This window comes from Numida meleagris, chromosome 3 (genome assembly GCF_002078875.1).
Source record: "Numida meleagris isolate 19003 breed g44 Domestic line chromosome 3, NumMel1.0, whole genome shotgun sequence".
In the NCBI taxonomy this organism is placed as follows: Eukaryota; Metazoa; Chordata; class Aves; order Galliformes; family Numididae; genus Numida; species Numida meleagris.
The window spans coordinates 45,708,587-45,734,509 of NC_034411.1; the positions used below are offsets into that span (position 1 = coordinate 45,708,587).

At 37.7% G+C, this 25,923-nt stretch overlaps 1 protein-coding gene across 1 annotated transcript; it reads left to right on the plus strand.

Moving 5' to 3' along the window:
- On the plus strand, nucleotides 3,635-25,790 carry LOC110396057 (plasminogen-like). Its single transcript, XM_021391344.1, has 19 exons — nucleotides 3,635-3,683; nucleotides 6,570-6,705; nucleotides 8,285-8,391; nucleotides 12,685-12,799; nucleotides 13,559-13,698; nucleotides 14,254-14,374; nucleotides 14,482-14,600; nucleotides 15,488-15,650; nucleotides 16,252-16,382; nucleotides 16,525-16,690; nucleotides 17,421-17,587; nucleotides 18,488-18,636; nucleotides 20,461-20,554; nucleotides 21,703-21,823; nucleotides 22,580-22,654; nucleotides 22,995-23,135; nucleotides 24,218-24,324; nucleotides 25,232-25,377; nucleotides 25,586-25,790. The coding sequence occupies exons 1-19, from the start codon at nucleotides 3,635-3,637 to the stop codon at nucleotides 25,745-25,747; spliced, it is 2,409 nt and encodes an 802-aa protein (XP_021247019.1). The 3' UTR covers nucleotides 25,748-25,790.

Genomic DNA, 25,923 nt, shown 5'->3' on the forward strand with positions numbered 1-25,923 from the left:
GAAATAGGGTTTCTTTCCCAGAAATCCAAGCAATTCTTGGTATAGCAATGCATCCTACCTCTACAGGATGATTTTACACTTTCTTTGGCAAAAACAGAATGTGATATATTACAGACTTTTGGACATATAGCATGTGCAAATGGCATATCTTTCAGAAATTTACTTTGAGTTAAAATATAATTGAAAATGATAATGCTGATCAGCAATTTTTCCATGATTTCTAGTGCAAAACTTCCTGATCTTAGTTGAGGAGTCTGGGGATAAATATAAAAAAATTTCAGTGTTGCTCCTAGCAAATGCATGCATACTACAAAATCTTTTTTTTATTTTGGCCTCTTTTATATGATAGAAGTGTGCAAATGATAAAATACTTTTGTATAACGTGTATTAAACTGGAACCATTATAAACTATTTATAAACACAGATATTATTGCTAGTTTTAGGCACCGGAATGTTGCTGTGTAATGACGGTATAGCAGAATATCAGGTATTAATTTGCAGATAATACATCTAGAGTTCAGTAAATGATTTCAGGTCTTCACAAGTACACAGGGTATAAGATTCTTATGCATGACATTGTTCATTTTGTTAAGTAATAGGGGCTAAATTATTAGCTACTAGGATAAAACACAATCTAATTTCATTGTTGACCTTTCTTGGAAAAAGTAGGTTGGGCTGGAGTACCCAGGGTCCCCACCAACCTGACTGATTCTGTGGATCTGTGAAAATCACAACCTTGGACAAGGAATGTGGAAGTGACAGGGAAAATACTCCAGAATAAAAAATCAGTTTCTCTCTTAAACATATAAGCAGACATAAACACAAATGTTCAGATACACACACATACAGATACACATAAAATCTGTTCATTTTTCTACTCAAAATACTAACTTAATTTTAAAGTTGATATTCTTACTCTACTAAAATACCATTAAAAGTCTCCTTGGCTCAAGTGACTTGAACTGATCCCATCCAACACAGCCTTGAGTGGAATATAACAACGTCATTTGCTGCCTTGCCCTTTTACCATTTCATTATAATTAGACTAAACTGGTGAGAACATCTTTCTTTTATGCAAGTTAATGAGCCAATAACAAGCATGGAAATTATCCTACATGTAAGTGACAACTAGAAAGTACTGACAATTTCAATATACATAGTGTGTGGAAAATGGTGATGGCTACAAGTAAATTACAAACATCTCAAGGAGCAAAAACTTCACTACTGGAAAAACCTCCTCTCTGTCTGTCCTCACTGTCACAATCATTTGCTGAGATACACTACCTTCTACAGACAGAAGAGTCATCTCTGATGGAGATGAGCTCATCCACAAGGGATTCTGCATTCTGTGTCTGTGTGTGTCCAGAGCAAAGATGGAATTTGCTTTTAACTTGGTTGGCTTCTTTCCCGAACAACTTCTCTCCCTGCTCCCAGCAGCTTCCACCTTTAGAAGCCATCTACATTATCCTCTGGGTTTACTGCACAAGTTGCGCTTTGGCTCTGTGACTCAGGACTATGTATCTCTCAATTTTGTTATTTTTTCTGTTTGTCTTTGTAAAGAAAGTAAGAATATCTTCCATATTTCCCAACTGGCGATGTATCTACACCGTACTACCACCCTCTGGAGCTCAAGAGCTTTAGTTCACACTCAGTCTAACAGATGTGTCCCTCCTTAGAGCTGCCATTTGAGAATTTCCCTCCAAACAATTTAATCTGCCCTTTGGTCCTTTCTCCTCCTTGGAAGAAACTGACATCTAAATGGCTGTTTTTGTCTTTTTCTTATTCTGATACTTAGGAACACTAGGTCTATATGAATTTATTTAATAAGTTGTGGCCCGTGTTTTGATGCTGTTTGCAGATTCATTTTTCTGAGCTTACAGTTACCTCAATTTCAAGGGTCAACTTCTATTTAAAAAGCCTTCTACCACTGTTTATATTTTAACCACTATGCTAACAAAAGTACCCTGACTCTGAAATAAGATCTGATAAACTTCCACACAAGGCCCACCTCTCTGGGCCTCACAGAGGTCAAATAAGCGAGAATAAACACTACAGGATCAAAACTGGGAAAAGATTTAGACAATATGTGGATCTTATGAGAAAAAAAAGAGGAAAAGAGGAAGGCAGAAGTAGACAGATAAAACAAGAATTTACAAGAGCGCATTTTAAACACAATGTCATGAGAGGCCTTATCTTTGTTACAAAACAGCAGTGAGGAGCATCATTCTGGGAGATGAAACACTTCTCCTATTTTAATATTTTCATGTTGAGAACTCACTCCTATAGCAGAATTGATTGCTGACAATATCTCCATGATCAATTTTCCATGATCAAATCCATTAAGAGAGAGAGAGATTATATTTCTGCAAATCTGGATTATCATATTTGAAAGGAATCAAAATCCAAGTTTTATTTCCTTAGGAGAAGCTGCAATGAACTAGATGCATTTTAAGTAGGTTTATGGTGATGAAATTGAGAGGAGAATCATACCCAAGCCAGCTAATCTAGTACGCATACTAGAGTCCCTCTTTTACTTCATCACTCATAGCCTTATCCCAAGACCTCAGTACAATGCAATTTTGCCTTAGAGTAGGTGAGACAAGGTCATGGATAGCCTAAATGGTTTTCAGATGGAGCTCATGATTCTATGAACTTTTTGCCTTCAGTTGCAGAAGTATGAACGTCATGAACCAGGACTGTCCATTCAAGCCTGTTTTCCTCATCCAGCATTCAACTCTTTTGTGCCTCAGACAAGTCACTACCATATTTGATTCAAGTTGTTCTGAAGCTCCACCAGTGACCTAATATGCACAAGAAACTGTGAAATGGAAAAAAAAAATTGCAGTGCAATTTTTCTAAGGCAAAGGCCACCTGGGGAATGCAGAGTGGAGCTGATGTTGAAATCAGGAAAATATATGGATGAACAAAGTCTGGCAACCTCACAGGATGAGTGTAAGCATACACTATGAGGTTAAATGTCTGGGAAAGAAAAATAACTATTCACGGATCTTAAACGAAAAGTAATAACATACCCACCACTGAACCTAAATGAACTCTAAGTCTTACCCTCAAATTAACAATAAAGAAAAGAAAAAGAAAGAAAAAGAAAAGAGAATCCTAAAGTAAAATTAAACTATCTTTCAGAGCTAACTGGATCCGATAAGATCATCTAGATCTGATAAGAGTGCTTTTCCTGAGATTAAATGGAAGGTGGTCCTTATACATCAGTACAAGTGTGAATGGCTAAAATTAGCACTGGGACTCTAGCGCTGAGAGAAATACAAATTCTGCCTGGACAAATGATTTCCTACTCTACCCAGAAACATTGCTCTTGTTTATTCTCTAGCAAAGAGAGACCTAACAACATAAGAACAAAAACATGCCCCACAAAACAGGAGAGTGCCTTCACATTTCCCAGCATCCAATACAAATGACTGAATCTGATTTGGTAATATATCCAATTCAAGGTTGTTTGAGCATTGTGCCACTCCGTGGCAAAGGGGGATCACAGTGTGGGAGAATCATTAACTTAATCTGCCTGCCCTGTTTGTTTGATGCCTCCTCAACCCAGTACAAGTCAATAAAACTTTGTGCACTGACAGACACAACTTCCAGTACCTCCAGCTGGGCCAAAATGGGAATTAGCCAAGCCACCTTGCTCCTTCTTTTCTTGCTCAGCTCAGGTAAGAGTCTTTTTCCTTCTGCTTGCGTGGGAGAGATCAGGGACAAAAGCTTGCAGATTTCATTTTGTGCAGGTGGGTCGCCAAATCCATGTGTCACCACTTAGATGGACAATGGGCAAGAGCTGCTGGTGAACAAAGTCAGAGCTGTGGTCGCTCTGGTGTTTGCTGGAGACACCAGAAGAGCCTTGGCATCTGCACAGGAACCAACTGGCCAGCATTTACCAGCATGCCAAATGGCCAGAAATAGGGACACCTTCGGCAAGTAGTCTGCTAAAAAGACATGGCTGTCTCTGGTTTCAGCTGGCTTTTATCCTAAGATTCTTGGTTTTTTGTTTTGTATTTTTTTCTCTGTAATCGATGAATACTGTGATATGTATTTTGATTTCTTTTTTAAGTATTGTTAAAAATAGAATCACACACACATAAAAAAAATAAAGTGAGGGGGAGGAAGATTCCTTCATGCACCATAGTTTCAAACATTTTCATTGCCACAGTCTTAACAGGAAATATTTCATTCTATATGATAGGGACCTTCAGACAATGATGTGATTTGTGTCCTATCTTATTTTAGGCATTATCTACAGCATACACAGTATGCAGTAAGTGTAGCTAAAATGTACTCCTGAATGTGCTAATATGTACCTAAAAAAAAAAGGAACAATAAAATACAGTAACATTTTTCTTATGTAAATGGAAAATATACAATAGGTCACAGATAGAAAAATATATGAATAGATTTTAGCAACTAGAAATTTTATAGACAAGCCCCAACCTAACAAATTCTAGATATTATTTAATGTTAATAATAATCATATTCATTTAAATTCCACTTTCTAAGCTATGTTTTTGCAGCAGAACAGCCTCACTCAGATCAAGCAGAACACTCAAGTACTTAGGAATGTATATGAGGGAGGAAAAAAACAGCATTTGGACTTCTATCTGCAGTACTTTGCTTTTGTTCACAAATCCTTCATCAAATTGCTATAAATATATGCATCTCTGAAAAAGGCAGTAACACATCTAACACTGAAAAATTCCATAGACACTGGAAAAAGGGTGCAAAGAAAATGTATCGTATTTTTATTCTGATTGCATATATTTCCATTGTTTTCTTAAAGCATTATACCCTGCGATGTAACTATAACAGAAAAAAAGTTATGACCCAATCAATATTTTATTTTTAAAAAGTACCATGATTATAATATTATGTCAAGGGATCAAAACATGGCAGAATTAAGGTCCTTATGGAGTGTTGCAGCATATGACATTTTTTAACCCAGTTTAATGTTTTCTTTCACAACTGACTACATCTTAATGTCATTGTTGGTTTGAAATACCTAGCGTAATAAGTGAGCCTGTCACATTAATTTTATTGTATCCCTTTCCACTTTAACTTCATTTTACTTTTAATTATGGTTTTCTTTAATGCATAATGTTACTCAACCCTTAAAGCCAATATCTTCAGTAGAATGCATACAGAAAAAAAGACATTCAGTGAGTCTGTTTCACACTACAGATGTTTTACTCAGGAAAAGGAGAATTAGTTGCCTAAAAGACATTTCCTCCATTTAAAAAATATGATTGAATAGCCCTGGAAAGTCCCCTAATCAGAGGCTGTAGGCTGGAGTGAAATAAGGCTGCCTTCTCTTCCTTCTGCTGCCATTGGGCAATGGCTCAGAAAGAAAAGAGTTGGAAGAAGATGAAGAAAGAAGACCCTCTTTTAAGCATGTTTGCAACACATGAGCAGGAAGCTGAGGTATGTATGATTCACACAATATATGCCTTTTATTCAGCAACTGTGTAAATCAGAACACAAAACAGTGCACAGAGCAGGATTGGGATGTGTTGCAAAAAACATGAGTCACTTGCCTGTTTGAGGTTGAAACCATGGAGAATGGACAAATCCCAGAGCCAAATGTTTATCAACAAAGTCATATGCTCATATGATAAAGATACCGTAAAAATCACAGGACTCATGCAACTCTGCTAGCACCCTGCTGCTAGAAATCATGAAAATCATGGTTCTGTGATCTGTATCTAAACATTCAGAAATTGTATTGCTGCAACAGAAGAAAAAAAAAAAAACAACCACTAGATGGCAAGCTTCTTTACAAGAGGATTCTACTTGAGCATTTTTTGATGTTCATGTGTTAACGTAGGTGTATTTTTTAGCATCACATATATGTCACATGCAGTTGTAGCTCAGGGGCTATACAGTGAAGTTATTTACCAGTTCATTGTCTAGTGTCAGTTCACTGGAATAAAGGAAAACATCTGCTACCTTGATTATTAAGCAAAGTTCAACTCCAGATTTACTAAAAATGATAAACTGACAATGACCATAGTGAAAACCACAGTGACCAAGGATGGCTTGTTTCTCTCAAGGGCATTTGAAAACAAAAAAGGCATCTACAGTGGAACTGATAAAACTGAAATGGTTCCTTGTTTCTTGTGGATAGATACCAGCACTAAACAATTGTTTCATATATTTCCTGTGTTTTATCCCTCCACTTTCTCCAAAGTACAGAAAATCAATGTTCTTTCTGTCACTGAAAGCATGTATCTTTCTTTCTCTTATTTCCTCTATTTCTATTATTTCCTCTATTCCTTATTCTCATCACCTTATGCACTAGGTCTGTGATACTTGCAATGCCAGAATGACCAAAGCACTGTTCAAGTCAAGTCTCTGCCCTGCTTGCCCTGGGTTTTCAGTGACACGAACCTTAACCAGATTAGAAAAAAAGCTTTCTGTCGCTATTAACTGATTTATTACTGTAATTAAATGATGATGTTTTTCAACTAGGTGTCAAAGGATTTAATATGAAAGTTTGAAATTAATTATGTCAGCATTCACATTCTTACCTCTTTCTCTTTTCTTCCTTTTAGTGCAAGGAAGCATACTAGACAGCTATGTGAGGACAGAGGGAGCTTGGCTGCTTAACTCAAAGAAGCAAATTTATAAGACAAATAGTAAAGAAGAATGTGCGAAGCAATGTGAAAATGAAACTCAGTTTACTTGCAGGTAATTTCTGCTACTGGTTCCTGTATCCATGTTTCAGATCATGGAATCACGTACGTGCACAGATCATGGAGCAGTCTACTTTACTTACTGACTGAACTTTTGAGGGATTTCTTAGGAGTATATGCTTCTGCAGTCTATTGGAAAAACTACAAAGATACAGAAAGTCAGTGCCTCAGAGACATGGATGAAGACAAGCAGAAGCAGAAAAAAATAAGAAAACTATGTTGGATTTTCATTGGAAAACATTATTATCTCTTAATGCACAGTTTGGCACATGGAAAACCAGCTTGGTGTGGTTTTATCTGGACTCTTACACTCCTTTCACAATAAAGAGTCATAAGTAATTGGTTGGAAATTTAGAACAGTGATAATTACACGATTATGCCTTACCTATTATCCTGCAGACACATTCATTATTCTGAATTTTACTGGAATTTGGACTTGAGTAACTTCTATTTACTTTGAGAAAGAGACAGACATCTAAACCTGTGCCCTATTTCCACCCAAGCACTCTCTCTGCACCTGCATTTAACAAAGCACTGGGGGATAGGAAACACGAACCATGAAAGATATTAGTTGGTCTGTACCACCAGCTTATCACCAGGATGCTGTCTGAGAAGAGCCTAATGCTCTGAGCTTCAGGCTTCCGAGCCTTCCACATCTAAGACTCAGAAGCCCCTTGAAACTCAGCTGTAAAGCAGACAACTGGAGTTATGAGGAGAGAGAACCATGACTGCAGTGAGAGGCTGCCCTCTTGTATGAGGCAGGGAGATTTTCTTTTCTAATCATCACGAGTCCTTGGTCAACCACTTCTGCAGAACACTTTTCTGAACTCAGAATGCTGATGAACTGCAGGGCTCATTCCAGCACTTGATTCCCTGTCAGGCTTTTATTTAAGGCAGGAATACCATGATGGTGATTGTTTCATGTGTTTTGTCCTCTGGTGCAGACCTGCCCACTCAATGCCATGTTGCTACTGCTCTTTGTTGAATCAGAAAAGTCAACAACAGAAATTACTTAGCCTACCAAAAGTTTTCCTTAGATAGTTGTAAAGGTTACACCACCCCCTCTCAATTTTCAGACGTATAGCCTACGCCCTTGCTGAAAAGACAAATGAGTGTGCTATCCAAAGTGCTTGCATTGCTTCAAGTAATGATGACTCGAAACAGTTATTACAAAGTAATTTATGATGACGTATTGTTGAGTTTTATCTGTTCCTTGGTAACTGCTGAATACTGTAAAATATCCTGCTTCTTGAACGATCAGTAACATTTTTGCATGTATCCTCTTCAACATGTTCTCTGGTGTCTCTGGCACACTATAAACGCTCCTTTTTAACCCATGTCTTAGTTTTTCACATGGCTCCCTTTCAACCTAACTGCGATGGAGACGTAGGAGTTCATGTCAGCACTGAAAATGGGAGATAAGACACTCAGTGCTTTGCAAAACATTGCTGAATCTTAAACGTTGCCAAAGTGCAGTGTTTCCACAATGATAACGCTAGAAAGGGTGTTCAGGAAAATAATGCATATATTCATCTACTGTTTCTTACCTTGCTCTCTCCTCTTAATTTCAACAGGGCCTTCTTATTCACCAGTAAAGACCAACAGTGTTTAACATTGGCTGAGAACACCAAAACAGCAGTGCTATTCAGAAGAACAAATGCAGTTCTTTATGAAAAAAGAAGTATGTTTACACATTGGTATTATTTCACTAAGATATCCTTTTGAGAAAGACTACCATAACACTATTGCAGCTGGGTCATCACTGGGTCACACAAAGTGGGTATATCAGCCCTTCTCTAATATCTGGTTTCTGCCACGTTGCTGGAAAAGCAATAGTACCTAAATTCTGGGGATCTACAAGGCTCAAAAAACTACTTTTGCTCTGAGAACACAGATACTGCTGGCAGTAAAGGAGGTGCTTAAGTATCCCTGATGTACCTCTCCTTTTAAACCAGCCAATGACCTATAGCTGCATCTTCTCTGTTTCTGCTGAGCGTAGTAGGAAGAGCTACATGTGCTGACAATCGTTCCTGAGATAGGCCTTTTTTTCCAGTGGAAAACTGATGAAAACTACCAAAGAATTTCATGTATATCTCTAAGCAAAATTTATTGCTTACCCTGGGGGGGACGCAAATAAATTTTGTTTTAGTTTCATGCATTGTCAGAATTATTAGAGTGTTAACCGTGTTCCAGTTAAAAATGAGTGCTTTTGACCATATTTGTATATTTTATATGATGTTTGCACTGTTCATTTAATTAATTTGGTGAAGCTTTTTATTCTAATCTATGTTTTTATGATATAATTAACTGATGTGCTAGTATTTTGGTTTCCCCTTTTGTATATACTTTGTTTCCAGATAGTTTTGCCATGAATGAGGACTTTTTGAGAAAAGTATATCTGACTTTCTATTCTATTCAGCAAATAGTAAGTCTGTCTTTAAGAAATGGCAACTATCCAATTTTTTAATTATCTCTTTTAAATATCCATCACTTTATTCTACATGCAGACAAGTGATTGGATTTAAAGACTACTTTTGACTTCCACAATCACTGAGCTCTAGTCATACAGATGGAAGAAGGAATTTATTTTATTTTTAATGTAATGGAAGTTTCATTGTATCATTCTCTGACATAATGCAACGAGGAGAAAAGAGATCCTTACTGATCATTCAGACATAAAAGATAATCCTTTTAATGTAATAATAAAATAAACCTTTTAATAGAATTAGTAAAGCCCTTTGTTTATTGACTTTGTGAATGTTCCATTTCACCATTTGATGATTTGCAACTTCTTTTTTTTTAAATAAGACATTTGAGAATATTTAGAAATTGGAAAGGCACCTTTCTGCATACTGCATCCTTACTCCTCTGTTGACCCACAAAGCCTGAAAAGATAAGCTAGTGTCATGCAATTAGCACATGCAAGATTTTATGTAGTAATTTATTAGCTTTAGCTGAATCTCAACTGAGCATCCAAATGAGGTTGTGTTCAGACATTGTGGAGGATATAAGGAGAAGAATTTTTCAAAGAAGGGTGTGCAAGCACTGAACCACTTTGATCAGAGAGGCTGTGAGTACCGACTGGACAAAGCTCTCAGCAGCCCCATCCAGCACAGAACATGAATGGGGAACTGGACCAACACCTCTGAGGACCATTTCAGGCTAACATTTTCCATGATTCTCTGTAGATTTTCTTATTTATATAATCTTTCTCATTTATACAATCTTCATTATTTATATAATCTTTGAGAAGATGCTGGATTTTTTCTCTGACTTCATGTCAAGCAGAAATTCCATTTTTACTGTTTTACTCCCAGAACTACTATCATTTTGGATATAATCTTGGATAGTTTTGAGATCTTAGCTAACATGTTTAAGTAGTCTAGTGTGTATGTGTCAGATAGTTGCACATCCCTTCATCGCAGAGGGTCTTAAATAATTATGTTCCCATTCTAATGATAATATAATTTTAATGAATTGTGACAGAACACTAAGTAAAATGTAGTTTTCACCTAGACAGATCATATCACTATCCCTAGGAGCTGCTGCATTTCAAAGAAATTCCTGTAACATGTCCAGCTGTTTTTACACTACTGTTGATGAAATCAGACTTTTTTCCCTTCTTTTTTTTTTTTTTGAGTGAAAGCAATTGCTATATGCGACCCAATTGATCTTTATTATTGCTTTCAAAGAGAAGGATTGCATTTGTTGCAAAACTTACAGCTTTGAGAATTATTTTTCCTATGATATGTGGTATAATACAGAAAGTTAACATTCTCTGGGTTATTGAAAAAGCAGTAAGAATTAAAACTGGCTTTTGCAATGCTCTCCACATACCAGTTTGTAAATAGTTAACCCAAAGAGACGTGGGTTGAGATTGGGGATCAAAGTTAGTTATTTGTCATCAGACTGAATGAAACTTAAAGGTTATATAAACGGTCAAAAGTTTATGCAAACAGAAAAAATCGTCACTTAACTGATTCAGTTATTTAGGTTTGTATTGTTAACTTATTGCAAAACTGTTTGAGGGATTCCAGTTAAAACTTTTAGAGTAAATTTGTCCATATATACACATCAAAATGAAGGTAAGACTCATAAATCCAGTTCTAAACTACCTACCAGCCCACAGAAGATATGGATCCATTTTCAGATTCAAGCGTTCATTCTTTCCATTTTTGTCAAGGTAGATTTGTGTAAAATGACATAATTTCTGCAGACTTATGTTATAACAGACATTGCATAAAGACACTGAGACAAGTCAGGCCACAATCTAAAAGAGATTGCTTTATTGCTGCTAGAAGAGAGGAACTGGGTGATAACTACACCTTGTGCATTAAAAAATGTTGAGTGGAGGAGAGAATTGAAGAATGCTTAAGTTTTTGAAAAAAAATGAACTTAGGTTATTGTGCCAATTCAATCTAGAATTTTTAGGAAATAAAAAACTGACTAGATAAGGGACTAACAAAGATTATTTTTTCATAGGCTAATAAACACAAAAAGTAATTACACTAAGAAAGATTTGGGAATATCTTGGCCACTGAGTTTGGATTTGAGGGGGATTATGAGTAGATTTTACCATTTAACTTTTACTGGCTGTTTGAGAAGTGAACAAAGTTGATGTGATTTTCAGTTCAGAGATGGTGAATGTGCCTTGAGACTGCTTGAGCTGGCGCTGTAGACCAGCCTTGAAACAGATACTCCTTGCGATGTAATTTTTGATACATTCCTTTTGTATGGGAGAGGTCCCGTAAAGAGTACATTTTGAAAAATTTGTGCACTAATTAGTGTTAGGGCAAATGAATGAGGGTTTGAAGTTCTGCTGGTTCTCTTTGGCTATGGATGCCTGATATTCCTCACTCACTGTTTTGCATTTTTTCCATATAGCCTCATTGAGGTTATACTTTTGCTATAGCATATGAGACTTTTTTGACAGTTTTATTTCAAATTTGGTCTTTTTCACATCATATTCATGCCAACAGTTGCACTAATGCAGTTGTGAAGGCAATGTGATGAAGCCTCGGCAAAATAAGGTGCTGTGGGTAGTCAGGAATACTTCAAGCCAGTATTGCTGCTGAACCATATCTTGTGAACCCACCACTTCGTGTATATAAGATACTGAGCTTGCTGCTTTGTTCTCTAGGCCAGAGGACATATAGCCTGGCAGTGACTCTCCCTAAACTGTAGATGCAGAAGCTCCAAGAGAACTTGCAGAGATCTGAGTTCCTTCTGGCATGCCTTGGCAGAGACACCTCTAGCACATCAGCTCTCATGTCACAGTCAGGAGTTTTTTGCTGGGAAAATGGTGGTTCAGTCCTCCAAGAAAATCTTAAAGGCTGAGGTGGAATTATGGCTGCTTCCTCCTCCTGCCAGAAGATAAGTGAAAGCACTGAGGTTTCAGTTCTCCTTTAATTTAATTATTAATAATATAAAACAATTTAGTGTTTTCAAGGCTACTAAAGCAAACACCAGGCTGATGTCAGCATTAATGCTCCCCTTGGCTTTTAAAAAGACAGGGTTTCTTTGCTAACTCTTTCTCTCTCTTTCCTTTTTTTCCTTTTCCTTTTCCTTTTCCTTTTCCTTCTCCTTCTCCTTTTCCTTTTCCTTTTCCTTTTCCTTTTCCTTTTCCTTTTCCTTTTCCTTTTCCTTTTCCTTTTCCTTTTCCTTTTCTTTCCTTTTCCCTTCCTTTTGTTTTATTTTATTTTATTTAATTTAATTTTATTTTATTTTATTTTATTTCATTCCATGAAGAGACTAAGTTTCAAAAGCTAAGAGTAGAACGGCATATATAATATAAAATTTCAAGCGTTGTAACTTGTCTTTGTCTTGCAGAGTCATTGCTTCACCATACTATCATGAATTAATTAAATCTCATTCATGACACTGTGAACTTTAAAGAAAAAAATGATTTTTATATGCTAAATTCTAAAGGATATGTGATGATACCAATTAATTAATTAAGCATGTATCATTTCAGTTTATCTTCTAGAATGCAAGAAAGGTAGAGGGAAGGATTACAGAGGAACAGAAGCCAAAACTCAGAAGGGTGTGGCATGCCAGAAGTGGGCTGATACTGCACCCCATAAACCTAAGTATGGTCTTATCATATGTGTTCATGTTCTTCTGAAATTTTGCTAAGCCATTTGTTTGTGTTGAGTAGTCTTACAAGCAATTCATTTGATATTCAAATTCTTAATATAAAATAATTTCTTACACTTATCTTTCTCTAGTCTGAATTTCAATTGGAGCTGCACAATCAAAGGGGACTTCTTCAGTCTTGGCAGTTGTGTTTAACTTTTTTCGTCCTCACATGAGCAGAATGCTGGACAGGGAAGCAGTTGGTTCTGTTCAAACAAGAATTTTTCATCAATCTCAGGATAAGAGTTGTCTTCTCTTGGCTGAAAAATATAATATGTAGCCAATGAGTCAGACTACATCATTCTATCAGTGAATCCATAGACAATCAACAGAACAGTATTTACTGTATTTAATAAAAAACACTCAATTGGGTTTATAGTAACCACCTATTGACATAACATGACATTCAGGTCACAGAGAACTCTCACATTTCAGTGAACAGAAGTACCTGGCTGAGTGAAAATTACTGGAAACTGAACAGCTAGAGTAAATGTTAATATTAAATACATGACTGGCCATAAAGACAACAAATTTCTTGAAGTCTGCTGCTCTGACACTTCTACCCCTTGACTTAACGGCACTCAATAGCAATAAGGAGACTTCTAATGAATGACATCTTCAAAATGGTCCTCAGAGATTTCACTTCTACAGTCCTCGACTGAACAACTGTGACATTTCCCTTATTCTCCAATTGCATTTTACTTCTGTTCCAGGTACACACCTGAAAAACACCTTGATGCAGGGCTGGAGGAAAATTACTGCAGAAATCCTGATAATGACGAAAAAGGACCTTGGTGTTACACAACAGATCCTGCTACCAGATTTGATTACTGTAACATCCCAGAGTGTGAAGGTGAGTATACATATATAATTTGTTCCCCCTGCTTAGAAGATTTGTTCAAAAATGAGAAGTTGTTCAGATTTTTTTATTTTTGTTCCAGATTTGTTCCAAACTTGAGCTTAGTTCAATCTGGAACTTTCTGAAGAGATTTTTTAACATTGACCACAAATGTATCTCCCAAAACAGCTGCACAAGAGCAATTTCCCTAGACAAAAGAATGACAGATAAATGTCATAATCCTAGAGCTGAATCAACCAAATGATGCTTGCTAGTGCAAAAGTCAATTAAACATGACAGGAGCAAGGAACAGATTTTCAATTATAGATCAGCAGTTTAAATTCATCTCTTTTAGAAACTATATTCTATAGCATGTTTTTTAATGGAATACCATAATCAATTAGTTCAAGTCAACAAGAAAAAGAAAATTTTACTTTGACAAAAATGGTTGTCTTTCAGCCTTCTGTTCTGATTAGATTCTTGATCTTCACATGAGATGAGTGTGAATGTTTATGGACAAATTCCACAGGAACTCTATCTCTTGTCTTCATTCTGAACTTGTTCCTACAGTGGAGTGCATGCACTGCAGCGGAGAAAACTATCATGGAATAGTTGCAACAACAGCATCTGGGCTTACGTGCCAACGCTGGGACTCCCAGCTACCTCACTCTCATGGATACCTCCCTGAAAAGTGAGTTGTTTATCACCATGGTGGCCCAAAGACCACTTTACCCCAGACAGGCTAATTGTCACAGCCAGCCATTAGTGATTTCTTTAAAATCAATTTTACCTGTTCAGTTTTCCAGAGAAGGATCTGAAGATGAACTATTGCCGTAACCCTGACGGTGAACCTCGGCCCTGGTGTTTCACTACCAACCCGAATAAACGCTGGGAATTTTGTGACGTTCCTCGTTGCAGTGAGTCTGACGTCTAGGCCTCTAGACACAAAGACATCTAGACTTCTTTTATTCAGAGTGGTGCAAAGAACTAGAACGAGAAGATTAAGCCTCCAAAATAAAAGAATAAAAGACTGCTCACTTTTATCTCATAAAAAAGAAGGAAAAAAAAGAACAAAAATAAAAGATATAACCTTGAAATGAGCCTCTGATGGCTCTTTTGAGGCTAGAGTTTTCTGTTATAGGTATTTCTAATTTTTTTTTTCCTGGAAAACATCTCTCCTCCCCCATGTGTTCCTCCAGGACAATCTTTTTCAGTGATTCTGGTGCTCCTTCTGTATTCCCTTTTTGATGACATTTTCATTCGTTCTGAAAAACTTTTGGTTGTTTTTAGGGGGATTTTTGCTCTTCCACTTCAATTTCCTTTTCCCCTGAGGGCCTGTCCTTGCCACAATACTTTTCCTTGGGCCTTCTCACCAGATCTCATCCTTTCTGTACCTAGTTCTCACCAGGTTGCATACACATCTTTTATGTTTGCATCGGCATCTATACATATTACTGATGTGCCTGCCACATTCACCCAGCCACAGTGTTGTACGCTCACTTTTCAGCTATGTTCTGATGGGGCTGCTAGCACTGTTTGTGTTGTTTCTGGCTGCTGTAAAGGGGCAGACACAAATGCCCTTCTGGGAGTCTGAATGTTAAAATGCAAGACAGAAAAGATAAGAAGATGTTTTCTCTACATTTTAGACTTTCCAAACATTTTGATCTTTGAACCTTGCCTGTAAGAAAGCTAAAATTCCTACCTCACTCTAAAGCTCTTAAGTGCTTTGTTGCCTTTGTTGTTGTTGTTGTTTTTCTTATATTTTTAGAAGGCCATGTTTAATTTCAGTTCCTTTTTGCAATAGCAACGCCCCCACCTGTACCTGCACCAGGGCGTCTGTGCCTGTCAGGAAGAGGAGAAGACTATCGAGGCAAGATATCTGTTACTGAATCAGGGAATACCTGTCAGCACTGGAGTGCTCAAACTCCTCACAGACATGCTCGCACTCCTGAAAACTATCCCTGCAAGTAAGTGAAACCTCTCCCCTATTCAGTGTCCATGAGAAGTACAGGCACAGAATGACTTCATTTTTCTTCAGTTCTTCAGCTGTTGTGCAAAGTCCCTATGTTACACTAGAGTTCATTACCTGTAGGATTACATCGTTTCAGTTGATTTTTCATGCGTTTATCCTCTTTTTATTCACTTTATTGTTCTTAGGTACAAGTGTCTCCTCTTCTGACTTTCAAGCTCTGCTTAGTTATCTTTTTCCTTCTTCAGTTCATCCTTCTACTGTATTGTTGCTCAGGTAAAGCAAAGTAAAATGAGAAAATTATTACTTTTATATTTGCCTGTGGCTGGATTCTTTCACCTTGTGTTTCTGCTGTCCTGCTCTCGGCCTCAAAGCACTGCATGAAGTCATACATTCATCTAGCAGATGTCTGGTTTAGCACATCCAAAACACTGGTGCATTGCAGTTATTCGTCTAGTAAATGAACGAGTAAATGACAGCAGAAGTTAATCACCTGTCAATGCAACAGTAAACTAGGAAGCAAGATGCATTCCCTCCTTGTTCATAACCATTATCAGGTTTCCATGAGAGGCTTTTCTTAGCCAGCTTTTCTGTTTCAGGAATTTAGAGGAAAACTATTGTAGAAACCCTGATGGTGAGAAGAAGCCATGGTGTTACACCACAAATGCAACTGCTCGGTGGGAATATTGCACCATCCCCTCTTGTGATGGGAAAGAGCCAGACACTCCTGGTAAGAACAACAGGAGGTATCTGAAGTATGGAAGTGCCGCGTCATTGTGTTTGGTTGCAAGAAACTTTAGGTGACTGCTCGGTTGTATTATTACTGTCACTCTCTGTAATGCTATCTAACAGGTTTCTATTATTCACTACAGCTGTTGATCAGCCTGAGCAAGCTCAAGCAACTGAGGAGTGCTATCAAGGCAATGGTGTGAGTTATCGTGGTACGGCATCTTTCACTATCACAGGGAAGAAATGTCAAGCCTGGAACTCAATGTCACCACACCGTCACAATAAAACTTCAGAACAGTTCCCAAATGCGTATGTGCATCTCTCATTTCCTTGTTTCATTCAAGAGTGATCACTCATGAATTCTTTTTTATTTGCGGCACCTTTATACAACAAAGATTTTGAAGTTGGGAAGGGGATACACTTGTTAAAAGTTATTCCTTCATTTTTTTCTTTTTCTAAATCTGGAAGTATTTTCCAGTTGTCACTATTGTGCTTTAGAATGCTAATTAACTGTGTTTCTGTATTACTTTTAAAGAAATTAAGATTTTTCATGAACTTTCTCTTATACTGAGATGAACTGTTTCTATAGATGAGATTCTTCCTGAATTTAAGTCATAGGTTCCTACTCCGCCATTCATTAGAGCTCTGTAGAGGAGACAAATCATTTTCTTATTCCTAATTTATGTTATTTATTTATTCAGAAAGCTATTTCTTCTTAAAAAAATAACTTATTTGAAAAACTAGAAGGGATTAAATTTAATTTATTTAAAAAACTAAAAGGGATTGATATACATTAAAACACGTGCATTTACTTATCTGGATTTGTAAACAGTATTATTACTATATGCCTTAAACAATGAATAAGTACCTGTTGTAATTAAATTTTCTACAAAAGTTTCTTGATTTCTTTATGCTGAAAATAGGATTTCTGTCAGACATTGTACATGATCTTTGTACCACCCCTGCTTCCTAAAATGTTCTTTCAAGTTCTTCTCAGGCCTGTGGCATAGATAGGCTTACAATATGTTTGCATTTGTAGGGACCTGAGGCAGAATTATTGCAGAAACCCAGATGCTGATAGCCGCCCATGGTGCTACACCACGGACCCAAGTGTGAGATGGGAGTACTGCAACCTGAAGAAATGTAGTGACAATGTGCAAATAACTCTACCAAAACCTCCTCAGACAACTCTGGAACCAAATCCTGGTGAGAAGACTTTCTGCTTTTCCCAGGGACACTTGTAACAAGCAAGATGTTTTATATGTAAAAATCATAGAGTTTAATGAGGATGAAAGACAGAATTCTAAACAATCTCAGAATTTAATACAATACCTTATCCACTCACATCATTTTCTGAACTTTCTTGTAGAACTTTAAACAATAGTTTATGGATTTGATTTTAGATTAATATAGGATTTTTTTATCTATTACATTTGGCAGTACTGGAAGCACAAGGGAAAAAAATGGCTGATAGTATCCACACTTTGGTGGGAATCCTATTAGCAATGACAGCAAATACAGAGGTGATGGCATTTTGCTGGCAAATGTTCTGAAAATGTCTTTTCATGTGCCATGCATTCATATTTTCTGGGCTTCATTTCCCACCAGAGGACAGCTGGCTTTTTGAATTCAGTTCAGATGCAGCTTCATTGTCCAGTAGATGTTTGGAGTGCTGCAGCTTTCATTTTTTGTTCTGTCACTTTCTTCAGGTTGAAAATTAATAGTTTTTCCTGAATATGCATTACGACCTTTTTACATACTGTAAAACATGATAGGTAGGCATCAATGTCCATAAGGAAAAGATTTTATGAGCGCATGGTCTTTGTGGACCTGGTTCCTGGAGTCAAAGAGGGTCAACTGTATCTGAGCTTCCTTGATCTAAGTGTATCATAATAGTGAAGAAAATTTTTCAAATGCAAGCAAATCAAAATGTGATTGCTAGCTATCATTGACACTATGTCCTTCTTTCCATGTACACACATTAAGGAAAACGTATAAGTTCAAATAGCATTTCCTCAAATTTATTTCTGCTTCACCACCATCAGATATGGATGTGACCCAATTGCTGACAGCTAACTATCATTTTCTTTTCCTCTTTCTTCACAGATTGCATTCATTCAAATGGTATAGATTATCGTGGGACAGTAGCAAGAACTGCAAGGGGCAGAACTTGTCAAGAGTGGAGTTCTCAGACCCCACATAAACATGACTACTTCACTCCCAGGACTCATCCAAAATCAGGCCTGGAAAAAAACGTAAGCAGTTATTCATTTAATACTTGCTGTCATTGAGATTTTCCTGTCGTTTTCACGGTCCCTCAGTATGCATTTTATGCCAGGTCTTTGTAAATTATTTTCCTCAGTTCAATCCAAGAACCTGATCGTGTTAATTCTTGTTGACATGAGCAGTCTGTTCTTCACTGGGACAAACAGAGATAGCCAGCAGTAATGTCACATGCTTTTGCAGTGTAGCCAAAGGGCTTCAGATGAACTTTTGCTTTTTCCCACTGCTGAAGACTATCTGGAGTTGGTCTTTGGGCAGTACTTGCCTCCTCTGACAGAGAAAAAACATCTAGGATCATAGTTTTCAGTAGCAACAGCAACAGGTAAGATGGTGAGGGATTCAAAGTTCAGTGCAAGTTCCTTAGGCTTATATACCTGATAGACTGCAACCCTCAGCCTCTACTAATTCTCTCCCCTGCAAAACCAGCTACTGCTGCAGCCAATCATGCATGGATATCCATGCTTCTGATCCATTCTGTAACTCATTTTCCATCTTCTCCATCTCTAACATTCATCTCTAACCTAGTCCTAATGTAAATATCCATTAAATAATCTTCTGTTTACAGCCAATGGCTGCTAATCTTGTAACATTCTATGTACAGTACTTGTCCAGTTTGTGACTACATATATGATATAAAGAGCTTGTTTGATGTTGCCAGCCTGAATTATTTTTTTTCTCCATGTACATGATTTTAGAGATTGCTTTAGCCATTTCTCTGATAGCATCACATAGCCTGTATTGAATTCCAGCACAGACTGGGGAAATGCTATATGAAAAGCTGCCTGCCATAACTTATTAGTTCTTGAATAATGTAATTGGTTGGGATTCCTGTGAAAGGGAAGCGACTATCCTCTTCTTTTTCCTAGACATGTAGTTATATTTTAGAGAAGGGAAGCTAACTAGAAAAATATCTGTGCTAGTATTTCTTAAATTGCAAGGAGCCTGAGATGAGAATTCAGGGTCCAGGAGTTCATATTGTTTTCTTCCTGCCAGCTCCTGTTGACAGTGTGGCAAGCTATTTCTGTCCATGCCTCTTCTCCTCTCCTCTCTACATTACCGAACATTAGTCCTGGGCAGGGCAGAAATGATGAAGATACTCTGGAAGACCAGAATTGTGTTAAGCCTGTAGAAGTGAGATCTTGCTGCAGGGCCAAGTGGTCTTGTTTGCTGTATTTTAGGGTGATCAGTGAATACACAGGCAGATCATGAGACTCACTTTCAGATGGCAGTGACTAAATTCACATTCCTCCATATGAGCGCATGCAATTGTGTGATGTGTTTGCTCTAAATGGAGATCAGTCAGCACGGCCAGGGAACCCTAAAGAGTAATTCATCTAACTAGCCACCCTCTGTGAGGTGAACACTGTGACCCTGCCCTGGAACTCATAGACATCACTAAGTTGTGCAAGAGCAGCTTATAAAATGCCCACTTGCCTCACAGTCACGCAAACACAGTGGATGTGAAAAGACCTGAGAGCTGATGCTTCTGATAATGCCAGATGCAGTGGGAGTGGAAATAGGCAATGTATTGCTCTAGAGAACTCCATTCTAGATCTCCCATGCTTTTGAGGGATGAGAGCTTTCACCAATTATATTTGCTGCCAGAGGACAATTTCATGTTTGTGATCTTTTTCAAAACTTACAGAGCAAATGGAAAGAAAAAAAGAAAAAATAAACTTTTGTACAAAAGGAAGTAAAATTTATTTCCCCAATTTAACTTGTTTTTATTCTAAAACATGCATCAATAAGTTTTTTGTCCTCTTGTTAATAGCTAGTGTCCTCCTTCTTTTTTACAGTATTGCAGGAACCCTGATGGAGATGTGAATGGACCTTGGTGCTACACAACAGACCCAAGAAAAGCCTGGGAGTACTGTGACATTCCCAAGTGCCGTAATTATTCCTTTTAAGACTAGCATCTCCCTTTCTTATCATCTTTTATGACTGCTGGGGAACATTCAGTAATTAATCTGAAAGACTGTTCTAAGACAGCGCAGTATCTTTAGATAGGAAAATAAGGCTGTAGTGAAGTAATGCTCAACATCAGTGCCTGAATTCTTAAGAATGGTACTTATTCCTTGGAATCTCCAAACTCTGCAACAGATTTACCTGGAGCCCACTGAAGCTCATGGAGGTTTTGCCAGATATTTCAAAATAGGGCTGGTCCTGAAGAAAATACCCTGTTTGGTCATGTGGCACAGCTGATTGGAAAACATGCTTCTATATTTACGGATCTCTGATCAAAACCCAAGTATAGAACAAACAAGAGTAGGAAAGCTGTTCTATAATATGTACATACCATAACTGTAAAAATACTACTGCCTTGAAAGACTTGGGCTGGGACTCTTAAGGGAAAACAGCATTTACACATGATCATTGACTGCATTTTGAAGTTCCAATTTCTTTTTAGAATAACTTTACTGTCTGCTCAGTCAAAGAGCAGGGAACATGGCTTTTGCCTTTAGCTTCAGTACTTAATTCCTTTTGCTGACAACAAATCTAAATGCCTTGTTGTTAGGTCATCTTCCCCTGGCTAAACAAATTCTACCCACCTGGAATGATGCAGAGACATTTGAAGTGCTGAAAGAACCCGAGATAACAGCAGACAAAATGTTGTTCCACAGAGACAGTGATTGAATTTTATGTTCTGTATCACTGTGTTTAGTTTGAATATAGCTGGCAGTGCAGGTTCTGCACTGCTGTGATCCATAAGAATACATTTAAAGGTGTTGGGAGGATTTACTTCTGTTTCTTTCTTTGTTCCACTCCTTTTTCTTTTTTCTACCTCACTGTAGTTCTATTCATATGTAATTTGATGAGGTTATGCAAAAAAGATTTACCAGGCATTTTAAATGTCCCAGATGAAGAGAAATCTAACAAAACATAGATGATGTAGATGATGCATTGTGTATAATTTACTACAGATTGTAAGCTGAATAGAAAAATGTAAGAGTTTCAACTTTTAGTTTTCTGAACGCATAGAGAATGCATAGCAAGTACTCTAAAGTTCCTCATAGTGATTCCTTTTTCTTATTCTGTAGCTCCTGCTCAGTATGAGTGTGGAAAGGCCAAGTTCAGACCAAAGCTGTGTGCTCAAAGGATTGTTGCTGGGTGTATTTCACATCCACACTCCTGGCCCTGGCAAATCAGTCTCCGGACAAGGTACAGCCCCTCCTCATTGCATGAGGCCTTACAATCAAGAAGGCTTTGCATCTCACAGGGTGCTATATATATATGTGGTTGCAACACTGTAAAGAGAAATGCGTTTTGTATTTAAAAATAGTAGAAGAATTAAATGCCTCTAAGCTAAAAGTTGAAAATAAACTTTATTAAGCTATTTATTTATTGTAAATTAGATTGTGTTTTCTAATCTTAAAAAAGGTAATTTAGTTAACCAAGAATGCTCTTTTTTATGATAAATACCTATAGAACAGACATAATTGGTAATTTGAAAAATGTTATCATTTCACCATAAGGAAGACTGAATTTAAATCTGTCACTATATCCCACAGTAGAGTCACTATCCTAAAAGCAGTGGAAGCTGTCTGGAATATGGTTTTGATCAGAAACCAAGTCCAGTTCCAAAGCTTTTTGACTGGGATCGGGGCTGGATAAAAGCCATAACCTCCCAGAAGGTATACGTCGGTGCATATTAGGTTTTCCAGTAGTAAAAATACTGGTTAAGAGCAAAAAAATCTAGTTGTGTTCATTATAAAAATGTATACATAACACTCCTATCATTGTAAAAAATATTGTTCAAGGAAAGTATAGAATTTGATTCCGAATAAAAATGCAGAATATGTTCTTTAGTTTGTAAAGGCTATGCTGGAAGGATTACCTGATGAACTACAGTGATACACAACTGACTTTACCACTTTAAACCCATGTTTTTTTTCATGTCTTTCTGCTCTATTACAGCTATGGCTTGCATTTTTGTGGGGGAACTCTGATAGACCCACAGTGGGTTCTTACTGCTTCTCACTGCTTAGAAAAGTAAGTATCTCTTACAGACTGCAACAGCATTTTCTTACATGTGATAGAAAATAACAGGAGAAATAAAACTGGCCCAATAACCAACCTGAGCTGTCTCTCGACTCAGCTTGCACAGTCAAGAATTCAGCCGAAACTATTCATCATCCATTAAAGCAGTTTTGACTGAAAACCGAAGAGTGTTGAGTGGTAACTGCCAGAATAAGTGATTACAAAAATAAGCTTACGCCAAAGCTGGCTTTCTTTTCTGCTTTTGATAGCACTAGGTGCCCAACATTATCATAAGTGGCCTATGTCCTGGATGTGTGTTTATCAGCTTACTGTGTGCAATCATTTCCAATAGGTCATCACGGCCATCTTCCTATAAAGTATACCTTGGATTACATGAAGAAAGAGCATTAGAAACATCAGTGCAGAAAAGAGATGTTGAGAAATTGTTCAAGGAGCCTCACAGGGCGGACATTGCTCTACTAAAACTGAGGAGGTATCCTTTCACCTGAAGCATTCCTTCATTCCGACAGGAAAATTTTGGTTTGCCTGCTTTTTAACTAAACAGTGATTGGTTGCTGGTGCTATGGAAGTGTGTGTTTCTATGCATACTGTGACCCTCTCTTTCTTCCCATTTTGCAGAAGCTCCAGCAGAAGCTAAGGTGATTCAGTGAAGGGCTTCAGAAAGGGAAAACGCAGTTTTGAAGAGGGCGGAGGGCTAGAGATGGTGACCTGTGCTAGCTGTGCACTGGGAGCCAGCTGCTGTGAAGTATGGTGGAGGCAGCACAGCAGGAGGAGGTTGTGCCTAGAAAAGCTTTCACTCCATAACTTTCCCTATACACTTCTATCTTAGTAATGTCATGAGGATTGAAAGCTACAATGGCAGCACGGTGTGACCCCATACCTTTTCCATGATAGAGTGGGGAGAGTTCTTCCAGCAGGTTGTCCTGTGTGCAGGCAAGCAGTACACACTTTTGATGCAGTATCCAAGTTAGCACTTCTTGCACCTCTTTCCACTGGTCTGAAACTCCAGCATGCTACGCAATAGGTAGGAATACATCTATAGCTACAAGCAGATATGAACATGCACTTGTACTTAGCTTTCTATGGCTGCAATGAAAATCCAAAACACAGCACAATTAAAGTGGCTTCTTAGTTGAACCGAGCTAAGAATCTGCACACAGAGGTAAGTCAGACTGACTAAAACTCTGCTTTATGCTAAGAGCATCCAGTTTGAAAGTGACATATAAATAGACTGGGTGCAGGCAGAGCAAGGTAGGCTTTGTTGTCTATGCTTTAATCATATGTGAACACGTCCTTTCATATTTACTGTAGTATTTTTAATATCTTTTTATTTTGAATGGTTCTCCATTTCAGATCTTTTCCTTTTGTTCATCATGTTTTGTGGGATTAGAGCCTAAAATATACGTGGCTTTGAATTTCAGAAAAAAACCTTACCTGAAGCTGAGAATTTCAAGGAAAAAAGGCTGACTTCATATAAAATCTTCGTAGAAAAATAAAGGTGGATCAATGATCTAATGACTGACCCTCTGTGAGTCTTTTCTTTGTTTCTTTCAGCCCAGCAGTCATCACTGATCAGGTAATTCCTGTCTGCTTGCCAAAAGAAAATGCTGTGCTAGGAGGAAGAGAGGAGTGCTATGTGACAGGATGGGGAGATACAAAAGGTGAGACAGAATTAACATTCCATTTTTGGAGCTTGGTATATATTTTTATCCAAAGTACACTCACTCTGTGCCAGAAATATCCCCCCCTAAAAACTTGCATGCATACATTTTTCATCCCAATTAGTACGGTTCTGCCTTTCTTTCCAATGCCTCCTTCTGATTTCAATTCTTCTAAACCTCTCAGAGTGAGGTTCCAGACATTGGAATACCCAAAACCAATACAAAAAGAGAGGAATGAGACCTAAGCACATATTTGCTTTTATTTCTCAATCTACTCTATTTTCCCTAGAGCAGCCTTTTACATAGTTAGAAGGAAAGTTTTTCTAGACTTAGGCTATATTCTTAATACATGACATGAGTTTGCTCATTCTCTCAAATGATTTTTCAAACAATCAGCCTGGTTCAGAAGATCTCACTTGAACATGAAAATGCTCCCATCTTCAAACCTCCCACTTTGTCTTGGCTGAGAAGAGAATCATATCTTTTCTGCCTCCTTACTTCTGTCCATCGTGACATTTTCAATTGCCTACTTCCTTCCTCCTTTCTTCCACAGAGAGGTATTCTCAGACCAAGAGAAATAAAATAGCTTGGGAATGACTCTCATATACAGCATGGGGACTGGACCCATGTGGATTCACTGTGAGAGCAGTAAGGGCAATCACTGTATTGTGTCTTTTGATGGGTGCTAGAAGGTGATAAGCACTGTGATACTACTGATAACCCTTACTGACTATGGAGTTACTCCATCCTATACATGGAAAATATGTTCATAGTGCATAAACACGGCATATTTTACTACTTATTCCTATCCTGATATTTGTTTTATGAAGATGCTCATTTATCTTTGTCATTTATCACACTGGGTTGTTGTTTTTTTAATTATAATTTACTTTGTTTACTTGCAAAGGAACTCCTGGTGCAGGCTACTTAAAGGAAACTGGCTTCCCTGTAATTGAGAATAAAATATGCAACCGCCCTGAATTTTTGAATGGGAGAGTCAAAAAACACGAGCTCTGCGCCGGGAATATTCATGGAGGCACAGATACCTGCCAGGTAAGAGAGGGCTGTGATCATCAACATCGGTTATAAGAACAGTGTTCAACAACATGCATTAGAAAACTCATCTCTGGTGAAAGCTCTAGTGCTTTCTTATAACGTATGTGGACCTCTCATGCAAGAGGCAGTTCCATTTCTGTGCCTCCTCTGGGAACAACACTCTTCACATATGAGCTCTCATTTTGTTCTTTCTCACTCTGTTTAGGGAGACAGTGGAGGACCTCTAGTTTGTCTGGACCAAGATAGATTTGTCCAACATGGAGTCACCTCTTGGGGCCTTGGCTGCGCCCAACCCATGAAACCAGGAGTCTATGTTCGAGTTTCTAATTATATTCCTTGGATTAAGAACATAATGGAAAACAACTGATGCTGGGTATGGACTGCCCTCTTCTGGAAAGCAGTATGCACATTAGAAATACAAGATTACAAGTGCAATATTAAAGCTACAATCATTCCTAAAAAGCAAAATAAATATGATCATCCATTTAAAATTGCTTTAAGGTAATGTTTATTGCCATAAAACCCAGATGACCGTGTTACTCT

What these genes read in the sequence shown, in the direction of transcription:
- LOC110396057 (XM_021391344.1), top strand. Translation starts at nt 3,635, where the DNA reads ATGGGAATTAGCCAAGCCACCTTGCTCCTTCTTTTCTTGCTCAGCTCA. An exon ending in TCTTTTCTTGCTCAGCTCAG is followed by an intron (nt 3,684 to 6,569) that starts GTAAGAGTCTTT and finishes TCTTCCTTTTAG; the next exon opens with TGCAAGGAAGCATACTAGAC. An exon ending in TCAGAACAGTTCCCAAATGC is followed by an intron (nt 16,691 to 17,420) that starts GTATGTGCATCT and finishes TTGCATTTGTAG; the next exon opens with GGACCTGAGGCAGAATTATT.